At 39.6% G+C, this 13,944-nt stretch overlaps 1 protein-coding gene across 1 annotated transcript in view; it reads right to left on the bottom strand.

Annotated features, from left to right (window-relative positions):
• LOC120053208 (cadherin-13-like) overlaps window positions 1–12,162 on the bottom strand; it is a 497,821-nt gene extending 485,659 nt beyond the window's left edge. The window contains 2 exon segments of the mRNA XM_039000365.1: window positions 11,380–11,572; window positions 12,111–12,162. Of these exon segments, the coding sequence (XP_038856293.1) occupies window positions 11,380–11,572; window positions 12,111–12,162 (245 nt within the window).
• Between the last annotated feature and the right edge of the window lie 1,782 nt (window positions 12,163–13,944).

The raw sequence follows: 13,944 nt of genomic DNA on the forward strand, positions 1-13,944 counted from the left end.
GACTTTGGCAATGTCATTTACAAAATAGCCTCCAACACTCTAGTCAGCAAATTGGACGTAGTCTATCACAGTGCCATCCATTTTGTGACTAAAGCCCCATATACTACCCACCATTGCAACCTGTATGCTCTCGTTGGCTGGTGCTCGCTACATATTCGTCGCCAAACCCACTGGCTCCAGGTTGTCTTTGCCTGGTAAAGCTCCGCCTTATCTCAGCTCACTGGTCACCATAGCAACAACCGTAGCACGCGCTCCAGCAGGTATATTTCACTGGTCATCCCCAAAGCCAACACCTCCTTTGGCCGCCTTTCCTTTCAGTTCTCTACTGCCTATGACTGGAACAAATTTCAAAAATCATTGAAGCTGGAGTCTTATATCTCCCTCACTAACTTCAAGCATTGGCTGTCAGAGCAGCTTACCGATCTGTAAATAGCCCATCCAAATGTTAGGGTTCGTTTCTTACGTCCTTCTTTGTCAATCATTGGTTCATTGGTGAAATTAGCATTATGACAATATCTTTAATTAAATCATTCAAAAACCTTTATTAATGCAATTGCAGACAGAAGTTGACAAACAGGAACATAGCACGCATGTTTCTGAGTAAGTTCTGCATCAAACAAAAGGTCTCCAATTGTTTTATTAAACATTAAGTCGCGCCCTGGTGACGTCACTGCCTATATCATCATCCTCTACTCCTGAGACTAAAACCATGCCTACAAAGCTGTATAAACAGGGCCTTTATTGTTAGCTAAACACTTAGCAGTAAATGTCCCCTTCCCCCAAAGTTGACCCATTGTGGAATGTTTACCTAGTCTTTTCTCCTTCACTCCCCTGCAGAGTTCTGTCTCAGGGCCTCTTTATAATGAGGCAGAGAGAGAACTAAAATACAAATGTAGAACAATACTAAACTTCTACAATGAATATATCTATTGTTAATCAGTAGTCTAAAACCCTATAACTGTAAGGAGGGAACCCCTCCCCTTTTAACCCCTCCCCTTCTATTAATAAAACATAAGCATAATACATTATTCTAATACACCAAACATTTGGGTACAACCCTTTTTATGACCCCTAGGTGAACCCGACACAACCAACTACCTACCTCATCCCCATATTTTTTTCCCTGCTATTTTGCACACCAGTATTTCTACATGCACATCCTCATCTGCACATCTATCACTCAAGTGTTAATTGCTCAATTGTAATTACTTTTCCACTGTGGCCTATTTATTGCCTTACCTCCTGACTTCGTTTCCACACACTGTAGATTGATTTTCTATTGTGTTATTGACTGTACATTTATTTATCCAATGTGTGACTCTGTGTTGTTATTTTTGTCGCACTGCTTTGCTTTATCTTGGCCAGGTCGCAGTTGAAAATGAGAACTTGTTCTCAAGTGGGTACCTGGTTAAATAAAGGTGAATAAAAATAAAAATAAATGATTCTCTGAATTCAGAGCTTCCTTGTAATAGCATTCATTTATCAGCAGCCTCCCTCCCGCTGCAGCCCACATTAATGTCTGTTCCCCCCCCCCACTGAGGAATTAAAAACATTCTCCACTCAGACAGCACTTATCAATTATCAAATGCCAATAAATCTGAACGATACCATTGATATACCAATATACACACCCAGGGACGTTTCCACTGGGCATTAGTGAAGAATTGGAGGGGTTGGAGTAATGACTGCTTGGCAACAGAAACATGGGAACAGTGTTTTAAGGGAAAATAAGTTCTGTACTGTTATTTGCTGTGGTTGAGATTGATTGTGTTTACAGGATGTCAAATTAAAATGTGGAACCCAATACTTTTTTAAAATTTAATTATTTTTCCTCTCATTCTAAAATAGCTCTGTTCCTAACGTCAAATCAATTGCTATGATGTCAGCCTAGTCCGATTGGTGTAGTGGAGTTTGTTTGCCCAAAACAAACTCCAAACACAACCACTACTAAACTATTTTTCCAGACTTTGGGGCTTTTGGCAGGGACAGTCAGCCCTGTTTGGTGGATCAATTGGGGAATAATTATGATGACTGAATCTTGAAGTCTGCATCATGGAGAAATCCAATGTATGATAGGGGGGGATGAGATTGGTGGTTCTGTTACTTTGTTCTGGGATATCTGCTCCTCAAAGCAGAGAGCCCCTTGTCGATTAATTGATTGTGAAATAATGAGAACTCTTAACCACATGACATTAAAGGACTCATCCACCCAGCTAAAAACAAACGTTCCCACAAATGTAGAGAACATTCCGTTAAGAGTCTCATGAGGTCATTACCTAATGTTTTCATAGGAATGTTCCAGTGATGTTCAAGGACTGTTTCCAAGAGACCATTCCCTTAACTTCTTGTCAATAGGGGGAGCTGTTAGCACTATTTTTTTCTTGGTGTTCCCAAATTAAACTGCCTCGTACTCAACTCTTGCTCGTACAATATGCATATTATTATTACTATTGGATAGAAAACACTCTCTAGTTTCTAAAACCGTTTGAATTATATCTGTGGGTGAAACAGAACTCGACTTAGAGCAATTTTCCTATGTGTATGTCAGAATGCAGAATTTTGCTGGCTGTTCTGAGACCTGTGTATTAATTTGCCTGTCCTCTATTCGTTGAGATGCACTGCATACGCCTTCCCCTGGTTGTTAGCGAATAGGGAGACTTGAAATGGAGTTTCTACGCAGAGCCGAAAGTCTATAAATTGATTGGAATCGATGTGTCCACTGTGTGTGTGTGTGCAACAAAACATCATTCACCTTTAACCATTATGCTAACAGCCTATGGTGCATAAACATAAATCCTAACACCACCCTTTTGGATCTTCGCGCTGACGCAGAGAGGGTCTTGGCATGTCGTTTTAGAAGCTCTGGTTTTAACTCCTAGATATATCCGGTTCTGTTTTTATTCGATATAGGCTTTAAAGACATCATAATCTTGTTATTTTAAACCGATTTATATCAGTTTATGTCAGTATATTGCGATTTTCGGGCATTTCATTTTCTGCCGTTGTATTGAGTTGGGTATCTCTCTCTCGCATGCCATTGTGTACTGCTAATTGCAACGTGGAAGGAAACATTCTCCAACCCAGCAACGATTATTTTGGACAAAGGACACCTTTCCCAAGATTCTGATGGGAGTTCAGCTAATAGTAAGAACTATTTATGCTGATAATTCGTTGTTCTGTTGAAAAAGTAAAATGCATAAGACGCCATTATTTGCCGTGTAGCCTTGCGTTATCGCACCCTGTATTGCACCCTGTATTGCACAGTAAGGTTAATTTTAAAAATGTAATTCAGCGATTGCATTAAGAACTAATTTGTCTTTCAATTGCTGTCCAACCTGTATTTTTTTAGTCAAGTTTATGAATAGTTTTCGATAAGAATAGGTGTCTTTCCAAGATGGCGCCGGACAGATTGCTTGAGTATTTGGACACTATTTTCATTGTATAAGCACGATTTGTGCCGCTAAATATGCACATTTTCGAACAAACTCTATATGCATTGTGTAATATGATGTTACAGGACTGTCATCTGAAGAATTCTGAGAAGGTTAGTGAAAATTAATATATTTTGGTGGTGAATACGTTATCGCTATGTTTGGCTGGAATCAATGCTGTTGTTTGGTTTGCTACTGTGCTAAGCTAATATAACGCTATATTGTGTTTTCGCTGTAAAACACTTAGAAAATCTGAAATATTGTCTGGATTCACAAGATCTGTGTCTTTCAATTGCTGTACACTGTGTATTTTTAAGAAATGTTTTATGATGAGTAATTAGGTAATACACGTTGCTCTCTGTAGTTATTCTAGTCGAGTTGTGATGGTGGCTGCAATGGTAAACTATGATTTATACCTGAAATATGCACATTTTTCTAACAAAACATATGCTATACAATAAATATGTTATCAGACTGTCTTCTGATGAATTTGTTTCTTGGTTAGTGGCTATTTATATCTTTATTTGGTCGAATTTGTGATAGCTACTGATGGAGTAAAAAACTGGTGGAGTAAAAAAACTGGTGTCTTTTGCTAACGTGGTTAGCTAATAGATTTACATATTGTGTCTTCCCTGTAAAATATTTTAAAAATCAGAAATGATGGCTTGATTACCAAGATGTGTATCTTTCATCTGGTGTCTTGGACTTGTGATTTAATGATATTTAGATGCTACTATTTACTTGTGACGCTATGCTAGCCTATGCTAGTCAGCTTTTTTACTGGTGGGGGTGCTCCCGGACCCGGGTTTTTGAGGAAGTAGAGGTTAATGTCAAATAGACCTTACCCAGAACATGGTTACCATGTTCTCCGATAATTCCATTAACTTCTCTGGGATATGTGGGACGCTAACGTCCCACTTGGCCAAAAGCCAGTAAAAATGCAGAGCGCCAAATTCAAATAAATTACTAGAAAAATCTAACTTTCATGAAATCACACATGCAATACACCAAATTAAAGCTACACTTGTTGTGAATCCAGCCAACATGTCAGATTTCAAATAGGCTTTTCGGCAAAAGCAAACGATGCTATTATCTGAGGATAGCACCATAGTAAACAAAGAGAGAGAAGCATATTTCAACCCTGCAGGCGCGACACAAAACGCAGAAATAAAAATATAATTCATGCCTTACCTTTGACAAGCTTCTGTTGTTGGTACTCCAATATGTCCCATAAACATCACAAATGGTCCTTTTGTTCGATTAATTCCGTCGATATACAGTATATCCAAAATGTCCATTTATTTGGTGCGTTTGATCCAGAAAAACACTGGTTCCAACTTGTGCAACGTGACTACAAAATATCTCAAAAGTTACCTGTAAACTTTGCCAAAACATTTCAAACTACTTATGTAATACAACTTTAGGTATTTTTTTACGTAAATAATCAATAAAATTGAAGACGGGATGATCTGTGTTCAATACAGGATTAAAACAAACTGTAGCTAGCTTTCTGTTCACGCGCCTCTATCTAACAGTACACTTCAAGTTACCCTCGTTCTGGATGGCCATACTTCTTCATTACACAAATGAAAAAACCTCAACCAATTTCTAAAGACTGTTGACATCCAGTGGAAGCGGTAGGAACTGCAAGGTCAATTAGAAATCTGGATTCCCAATGAAACCCATTGAAAAGACAGTGACCTCAACAACAACAAAAAATCTGAATGGTTTGTCCTCTGGGTTTCGCCTGCTAAATAAGTTCTGTTATACTCACAGACATGATTCAAACCGTTTTAGAAACGTCAGAGTGTTTTCTATCCAAATATACTAATAAATTGCATATCTTATCTTCTGGGGATGAGTAGCTGGCAGTTGAATTTGGGTATGCTTTTCATCCAAATGTGAAAATGCTGCCCCCTATCCTAGAGAAGTTAACTTCTTATGGCTGCAAGGCAAAGTGTTGAGTAGCCAGTGAAATCGTGCCCATTTCAAACGGCCTCCTACTCAAATCTTGCTCGTACAATATGAATATTATTATTCTTTTTGGATAGAAAACACTTTCTAGTTTCTAAAAGAGTTGGAATTATTTCTCTGAGTGAAACAGAAGTCCTTCTGCAGCACTTTTCCTGACCAGGAAGTGAAATGTCAGAAATCGATGCTCCTTTCAACCTGATGCCTATACATGGTTTTAACACTTAGGAGTCTGCTGACACTCTATACGCCTTCCTATTGGTGTAAAGAGGATGTCAGAGAAGAATTTTTTTTGCTCCTCTTGGTCTGTGGTGGAAAAAAACCAATTTCTTTGACGTGACGGTCCACTTCCGGTACTCTGAAGGAAGTGGGATTGATTTCTGTTTTGCCTTGGTAACGAACGGCTAACATCTCCGGCTCGAATTTTTTTTGATACATGTGAACATATCATCGTAATGTATGTTTTTTCAATATAGTTTAATCAGATTATTGAAATTTTTTCGGGAGTTTGACCGTGTTCCGTCGCCTGACTGTGTTTACGTCTGAGAGATTTGGGACACTCGGATACTGGAAATGGTAAATGAATAGGGATATTTCTCATTCTGAATCGAAACAACGACTCATCTGGACAGAGGACCCCCTTTTCAACATTCTGATGAAAGATCAGCCAAAGTAAGACTCATTTTATGATGTTATTTCATATATCTGTCGTGCATGTGAACGTGCCGTGGGCGCCCAAGTGTTTCCCTCTTTTGTGGCTACGCTAATATAGCGATACATTTTGTTTTCGCTGTAAAACATTTAATAAATCGGAAATATTGTTGGGAATCACAAGTTGCCTATCTTTCAATTGCTGCAAACTATATATTTTTCGGAAATGTTTTATGATGAGTAATTAGCTATTTGACGTTGGTGTCTGTAAATATTATGGCTGATTTCCGTGCACTTTCTGATTGTAGCTGAAATGTAAAATATGATTTATACCTGAAATATGCACATTTTTCGAAAAAAAATATGCTATACAATAAATATGTTATCAGACTGTCATCTGATGAATTTGTTTCTTGGTTAGTGGCTATTTATATCTTTATTTGGTCGAATTTGTGATAGCACCTGATGGAGTAAGAAACTGATGGAGTTAGAAAAGTGGTGTCATTTGCTAACGTGGTTAGCTAATAGATTTACATATTTTGTCTTCCCTGTAAAACATTTTAAAAATCGGACATGTTGGTTTGATTCACAAGAAGTTTATCTTTCATCTGGTGTCTTGGACTTGTTAATGTGTGAAAGTTAAATATTTTTAAAAACTAGCTTTTGAATTTCGCGCCCTGCACTTGAGCTGGATGTTGTCATAAGTGTACCGGTGTCGGGCTGCCCCCGTAAAAGGTTAACATCCCACGAAACATACACAGAACATGGCTTCCATGTTCTCAGAACATACTGTATGATATGACAATTCTAGACACGTTTAATGGGAACTTTGCAAGAACACGCATGTGTATCAGTTGTCAGGACGTAACTTGATGTTCAAGCCAATCACGGCCCTGATTGGTGAACTACTGATCCATACACAGCTCATTTACAGTGCCTTCAGAAAGTATTCATACCCCTTGACTTATAGCCTTAATTCAAAATTGATTATTAAAGAATATATATCACCCATCTACACACAATACTTATTATGTGATTTGTTTATACTCCTGAACTTATTTAGGCTGTCCATAACAAAAGGGATTGAACACTTATTGACTAATTAAAAAAAAAAAAAAAAAAAAATTGTAGAATATTTTAACATTATGGGGTATTGTGTGTGGATCAGTGACACAACATCTCAATTTAAATTCAAGCTGTAAAACAACAAATGTGGAAAAAGTAAAGGGGTGTGAATAGTTTCTGAAGGCACTGTATACAGTATAAAGGGATCCCAGCTTGCAAAATAGATCTACATCTCAATGGGACTCCATGCTAAAATAAAGGTGAAATAAATGTTTTAACCTCTTAGTGAATAGGGGGCGCTGTTTTCACTTTGGGAAAAAAATCGTGCCCAAATTAAACAGCCTCGTACTCTGTTCTAGATCATACGATATGCATATTATTATTACTATTGGAGAGAAAACACTCTGAAGTTTCTAAAACTGTTTGAATTATATCTGTGAGTAAAACAGAACTCATTTGGCAGCAAACCTCCAAACAGGAAGTGAAAATTCTGAAAATGGGGCTCTGTGTAAGGCCTTGCCTATTCAATTGCCTTTTATTTATGGATCTGTATGCACTTCATACGCCTTCCACTAGATGTCAACAGGCAGTAGAATGTTGAATGGGGTGTCTAGCTTGATGTGAGACCGAATGAGAGCTTTTGGAGTGACAGGTCCGCCCTATTGGCAGTATTCAGCTGCGCACCAGGGAACGCGACATTGTTTTCTGCAATGCGTTAGGTATACATGACAAAATGCTCCATCTTCGACGTTATTGGATACATATGAGAAAAACATAAAAAAATGGATTTTCAACTGAGTTTGACCAGTTTATTCGACGTTTATTGTGACTTTTGGAATTTTTCGTTCCATGCGCCAAGAGTTGATGGACACGTGAGCTCCATTATGCTAGCCAAAGTTGCTAATTCGACAGAAGAAATGGACATTCTAAAACAAAACAATGATTTATTGTGGAACTAGGACTCCTTGCACTACATTCTGATGGAAGATGATCAAAGGTAAGAGAATATTTATGATGTTATTTCGTATTTTTGTGGAATATGTTGGCTCCAACATGGCGGAGAATGGCTGGGCGCTGTCTAAGAATATTGCATGCTGTACTTTGTACTAAAGTTATTTTTTTAAATCTAACACAGCGGTTGCATTAAGAACTAGTGTATCTTTCATTTGCTGTACAACATGTATTTTTTAGCAAAGTTTATGATGAGTTTTTTGGTTAGATTACGTGACTGTCCAAAATATCTCCGGACAATTTGGTGCATTATGGCGCCGTATTCACAATGTAAAACCAGGATTTGTAGCTATAAATATGCACATTTTCGAACAAAACATAAATGTATTGTATAACATGATGTTATAAGACTCATCTGATGAAGTTGTTCAAAGGTTAGTAATGAATTTTATCTCTATTTGTGGGTTTTGTGAAAGCTATGTTAGCGGTGATTAAATGGCGTTGTGTGTTTGGCTATTGTGGTGAGCTAACATAAATATATATTGTGTTTTCGCTGTAAAACACTTAAAAAATCGGAAATATTGGCTGGATTCACAAGATGTTTATCTTTCATTTGCTGTACAACATGTATTTTTCATAAATGTTTTATGATGAGTATTTATGTATTTCACGTTGCTCTCTGTAATTATTCTGTCTGTTTTGGTGCTATTTGTGACAGTGGCTGCAATGTAAAACTACGATTTATACCTATAAATATGCACATTTTTGAACAAAACATAAATGTATTGTATAACATGATGTTATAAGACTGTTATCTGATGAAGTTGTTCAAAGGTTAGTGATTAATTTTATCTCTATTTGTGGGTTTTGTGAAAGCTATGTTTGCGGTGAAAACATGGCGTTGTGTGTTTGGCTATTGTGGTGAGCTAACATAAATATATATTGTGTTTTCGCTGTAAAACATTTAAAAAATCGGACATGTTGGCTGGATTCACAAGATGTTTATCTTTCATTTGCTGTATTTGACTTTTTAATGTGTGGAAGTTAAATATTTCAAAAAAATATTTTTGAATTTTGCGCGCAGCGGAATGTTGTGGGTGTTCCGCTAGCGGAACCCCGGGGCGAGAAAGGTTAATAAAATAGTTTTTCTTGAGTGTACTTTTAACAGAGCTGAGATTTACTTCAAAGTGCATTCCCCCTACTGCTTACACCTATCCAGTTGTTTCAGAGCAATCCGATTATTGTGCCAGTATAGTTAGGCCCTGTCGAGAAAAAAACCCTGACCCCTTCTCCTTAGATCTGAAACAACTGGATAGGTGTAAGCAATGGGGGTATGCACTTTGAAGTAAATCTCAGCTCTGTTAAAAGTACTGTGCATTCAAGAAAAACGATTTTATTGATCGATAGCGATTCAGGAATATTATTAATACAGGGCAATATGCCCCACCAACATGATACAACTATACAGACTGATAGACATGGACATGGTGGCGTAGCAGGAAGATTGGAGTACTCTGAACCAAGATCCCAGGTGAGGACATGTCGAATAATAAATACTGTATAAATTAACATGTACAATGTAATCATGTATGTGCAACTGTGCAGTCTCTTCGGGGGGGGGGGGGCATTTCTGTGGGATTATCAGGCAACATCCATGAAACGTGTCTAGAAAATTAGTATCTAATATTCTGAGAACATGGCAACAATGTTCTGTGTATGTTTGGTGTAACGTCGATGGAATATTCTCCTAACCTTCAGATAACTGGACACATGAATGTTCTTGCAACATCCCATGAAACATGTCTCTAACATGCTAAGTAGGTTCTCAGGAGGTTTTTGCTACCATACATAGAATATTGCCCTAAAAAACGGAAAACTGGATACTCAAACATCAAGGGAACATTACATGTAACATCACAAACATGTTTTCTCTCCCTAGAAATGTTAGCTGGGCAGTCACATCTGCCTGTTTTTTCCCTCTTTTCTCCGCCTGTTTTTCTGCCCCTTTTGTGTTCAATCCTTTTCTATTTCTCTTTCTCTTCTTCAAATATAACCTTATTATGTCTAATATTCGCCTCCGTCTCTCTATTCTTACTTTCCCTATTTGCCTAAGTCATGAGGTTCATGTGTTCTATGCAATTAAGACTAATATCACCCACTGGGTAGAGCAGCAGAGAGAGATATCAAAGAGCCAGAACAAAGGGAGGGGCCAATGGATGATCTGGGATTGGAGCTGGTCTGACACTGCTTCAACAGAAAAATTCTGCAGAAAAGTTCAAAAGGTAAAATTGGGCCATTGCCATCCAACCATCCAACCCAAAACAATTATATAACACTTATTCTTGACAATATGTGTAATGTCTAGTTAATTTGTGGCAAGGAAATGATATATAGCGGAGCTTCTTTTAACTTGCATCGGTAGACTAAAAACAATTTTAAAAAACAGAGAGCCTTCAGATTCGCCCACAAGGACAATATGGTGACATTACTCATGAGGAAATCTTCTCTACCCACTCACACACAGAGTGGAGATGACTAATTAACTTATGTCCTCCCAGGCCTGCCAAAGATATACTAGTGGACTGGCTAACTAAATAAATTATGGGAAAGGTTAAAACAAATGAAGGCAGTGTGATGCATGGAGATGGAGAGAGAGAGCTGTTCATTAGGCCGCGAGTCGGAGAAACGACACCAGCGGGACACCTGGGCAAGGAGCAGGAAAGAACAACGATTGGAGGAGAGATAACAGAATATCTAAGATGGCCCTGGAAAATGTTTTAATCAAGTTGGCAGCACTAGTGCTGGCCTGGAGGGTGGGGACTGGAACAGGCTAGAAGGTAAGAGGAGGGGGTAATGAATGGAGTGGGCTATATGAATACTGTGAAGTTGATTAATTTGGTTTTGTAGATTTTTGGACAAAAATCAAGTACCTGTATTTGTTACTTTGAACAAAGAGGAACAAAGATGTGAAATATGTAAAAGGCAGTAGGCACGGTGGGCCTTTCTATAAACAGTACTTGCATGACAAAAGTAAGATGCAGGTAATATCACAGTAATTTCCTCAACCACCAGCTCTCCAAACCCAAATTAAGTCCAATCATCCCAGCGGGAGGAAGTCACTCTAAATACATGCATATTGTAGATGAATAAAATGAAAAGACACAAGGCTGTAATTTAAAAAACGATGACATCTGACCCTCAACAACTTGTTGTTGGTACTAAATGCTGAATAGTGACAATTATCAGCATCTCTCATGGTAAGAGATATCCATTGGACAGCTTGTGACTCACCCTGAGTGTTTGGGGAGACCGGGGTAGAGCTCCTACAATGTCCACCTGTGCCATATCCTCAGCATGCTCATTGACACCATGGATGAACATGACGGTGCCGCTGTCAATCACGTCCCGTCTGGCCACCAGGTTCATCTCCTCATCAACTTGGAAGTCTGGGTGGGACACCTCGAACGCCATGCCCTCGTTCCCCACACAGTCATCAAATAACACTGCGGGGAGAGAGAGAAAGAGGAATAAAATACCACAGCTGTTACCAACACTGTTTAGACAGCTTTGCTAGATGGTTGTCCCTTCACATATCTTTATTGAGTTCCTGTGCATCACAGGGACTCTCCCTAATCTACATGTGCTGTCTCTGTTCAGTAGCAGTCTCTTCCAGGGTTCAGTGATCCCTACGCGTGAACAACGTCACATGAATGACACCTGCCGTGGTAGCTATTCAAATTAGCTAACCTTTGGCTCCCTCTCTGTCAATTACAAATACACAAATGGACAGATACATATACACACATCCACATCTGCTAATGCTGTACCTACTACTCCTTATACATAAGTATGTGATACTGTGCGGAGTGTGAATGTTTGCTTTCATTTAGTTTTTTTTATCGCTTTGGTGCAATTTTCATAAGTATGTGGTACATTTTCACAATGCTTAGTACAAAACTCAAAACAGATAATCAAAAAGGAAGTTGTTTCAAAACTAAGCACATTTTCAATTGACTTGAAGTACGACACACAAAATCATACAGTCATCATTCAGTCTTTCATCTAGAAATACATGGTTCACATTGCAATGCATGTTCATATAAAGTAATTGCTTTTCACAATGTAATGCTCACATTACTTTTGATATGATTATGTTCTCACTCGTTAAAGGCCCAGTGCAGTCAAAAACATGATTTTCCTGTGTTTTATATACACTGCTCAAAAAAATAAAGGGAACACTTAAACAACACAATGTAACTCCAAGTCAATCACACTTCTGTGAAATCAAACTGTCCACTTAGGAAGCAACACTGATTGACAATAAATTTCACATGCTGTTGTGCAAATGGAATAGACAAAAGGTGGAAATTATAGGCAATTAGCAAGACACCCCCAATAAAGGAATGGTTCTGCAGGTGGTGACCACAGACCACTTCTCAGTTCCTATGCTTCCTGGCTGATGTTTTGGTCACTTTTGAATGCTGGCGGTGCTTTCACTCTAGTGGTAGCATGAGACGGAGTCTACAACCCACACAAGTGGCTCAGGTAGTGCAGTTCATCCAGGATGGCACATCAATGCGAGCTGTGGCAAAAAGGTTTGCTGTGTCTGTCAGCGTAGTGTCCAGAGCATGGAGGCGCTACCAGGAGACAGGCCAGTACATCAGGAGACGTGGAGGAGGCCGTAGGAGGGCAACAACCCAGCAGCAGGACCGCTACCTCTGCCTTTGTGCAAGGAGGTGCACTGCCAGAGCCCTGCAAAATGACCTCCAGCAGGCCACAAATGTGCATGTGTCTGCTCAAACGGTCAGAAACAGACTCCATGAGGGTGGTATGAGGGCCCGACGTCCACAGGTGGGGGTTGTGCTTACAGCCCAACACCGTGCAGGACGTTTGGCATTTGCCAGAGAACACCAAGATTGGCAAATTCGCCACTGGCGCCCTGTGCTCTTCACAGATGAAAGCAGGTTCACACTGAGCACATGAGCACATGTGACAGACGTGACAGAGTCTGGAGACGCCGTGGAGAACGTTCTGCTGCCTGCAACATCCTCCAGCATGACAGGTTTGGCGGTGGGTCAGTCATGGTGTGGGGTGGCATTTCTTTGTGGGGCCGCACAGGCCTCCATGTGCTCGCCAGAGGTAGCCTGACTGCCATTAGGTACCGAGATGAGATCCTCAGACCCCTTGTGAGACCATATGCTGACACATGCACATTTGTGGCCTGCTGGAGGTCATTTTGCAGGGCTCTGGCAGTGCACCTCCTTGCACAAAGAAGGAGGTAGCGGTCCTGCTGCTGGGTTGTTGCCCTCCTACGGCCTCCTCCACATCTCCTGATGTACTGGCCTGTCTCCTGGTAGCGCCTCCATGCTCTGGACACTACGCTGACAGACACAGCAAACCTTTTTGCCACAGCTCGCATTGATGTGCCATCCTGGATGAACTGCACTACCTGAGCCACTTGTGTGGGTTGTAGACTCCGTCTCATGCTACCACTAGAGTGAAAGCACCGCCAGCATTCAAAAGTGACCAAAACATCAGCCAGGAAGCATAGGAACTGAGAAGTGGTCTGTGGTCACCACCTGCAGAACCATTCCTTTATTGGGGGTGTCTTGCTAATTGCCTATAATTTCCACCTTTTGTCTATTCCATTTGCACAACAGCATGTGAAATTTATTGTCAATCAGTGTTGCTTCCTAAGTGGACAGTTTGATTTCACAGAAGTGTGATTGACTTGGAGTTACATTGTGTTGTTTAAGTGTTCCCTTTATTTTTTTGAGCAGTGTATATTTCCACACAATGTGGTTGGAATAATACTGTGAAATTGTGAAAATTATGTGAATGCCTTTTTTGTATAAAATATGTTTGAAAAGACCAC

Source organism: Salvelinus namaycush, chromosome 9 (genome assembly GCF_016432855.1).
Source record: "Salvelinus namaycush isolate Seneca chromosome 9, SaNama_1.0, whole genome shotgun sequence".
Classification (NCBI taxonomy): Eukaryota; Metazoa; Chordata; class Actinopteri; order Salmoniformes; family Salmonidae; genus Salvelinus; species Salvelinus namaycush.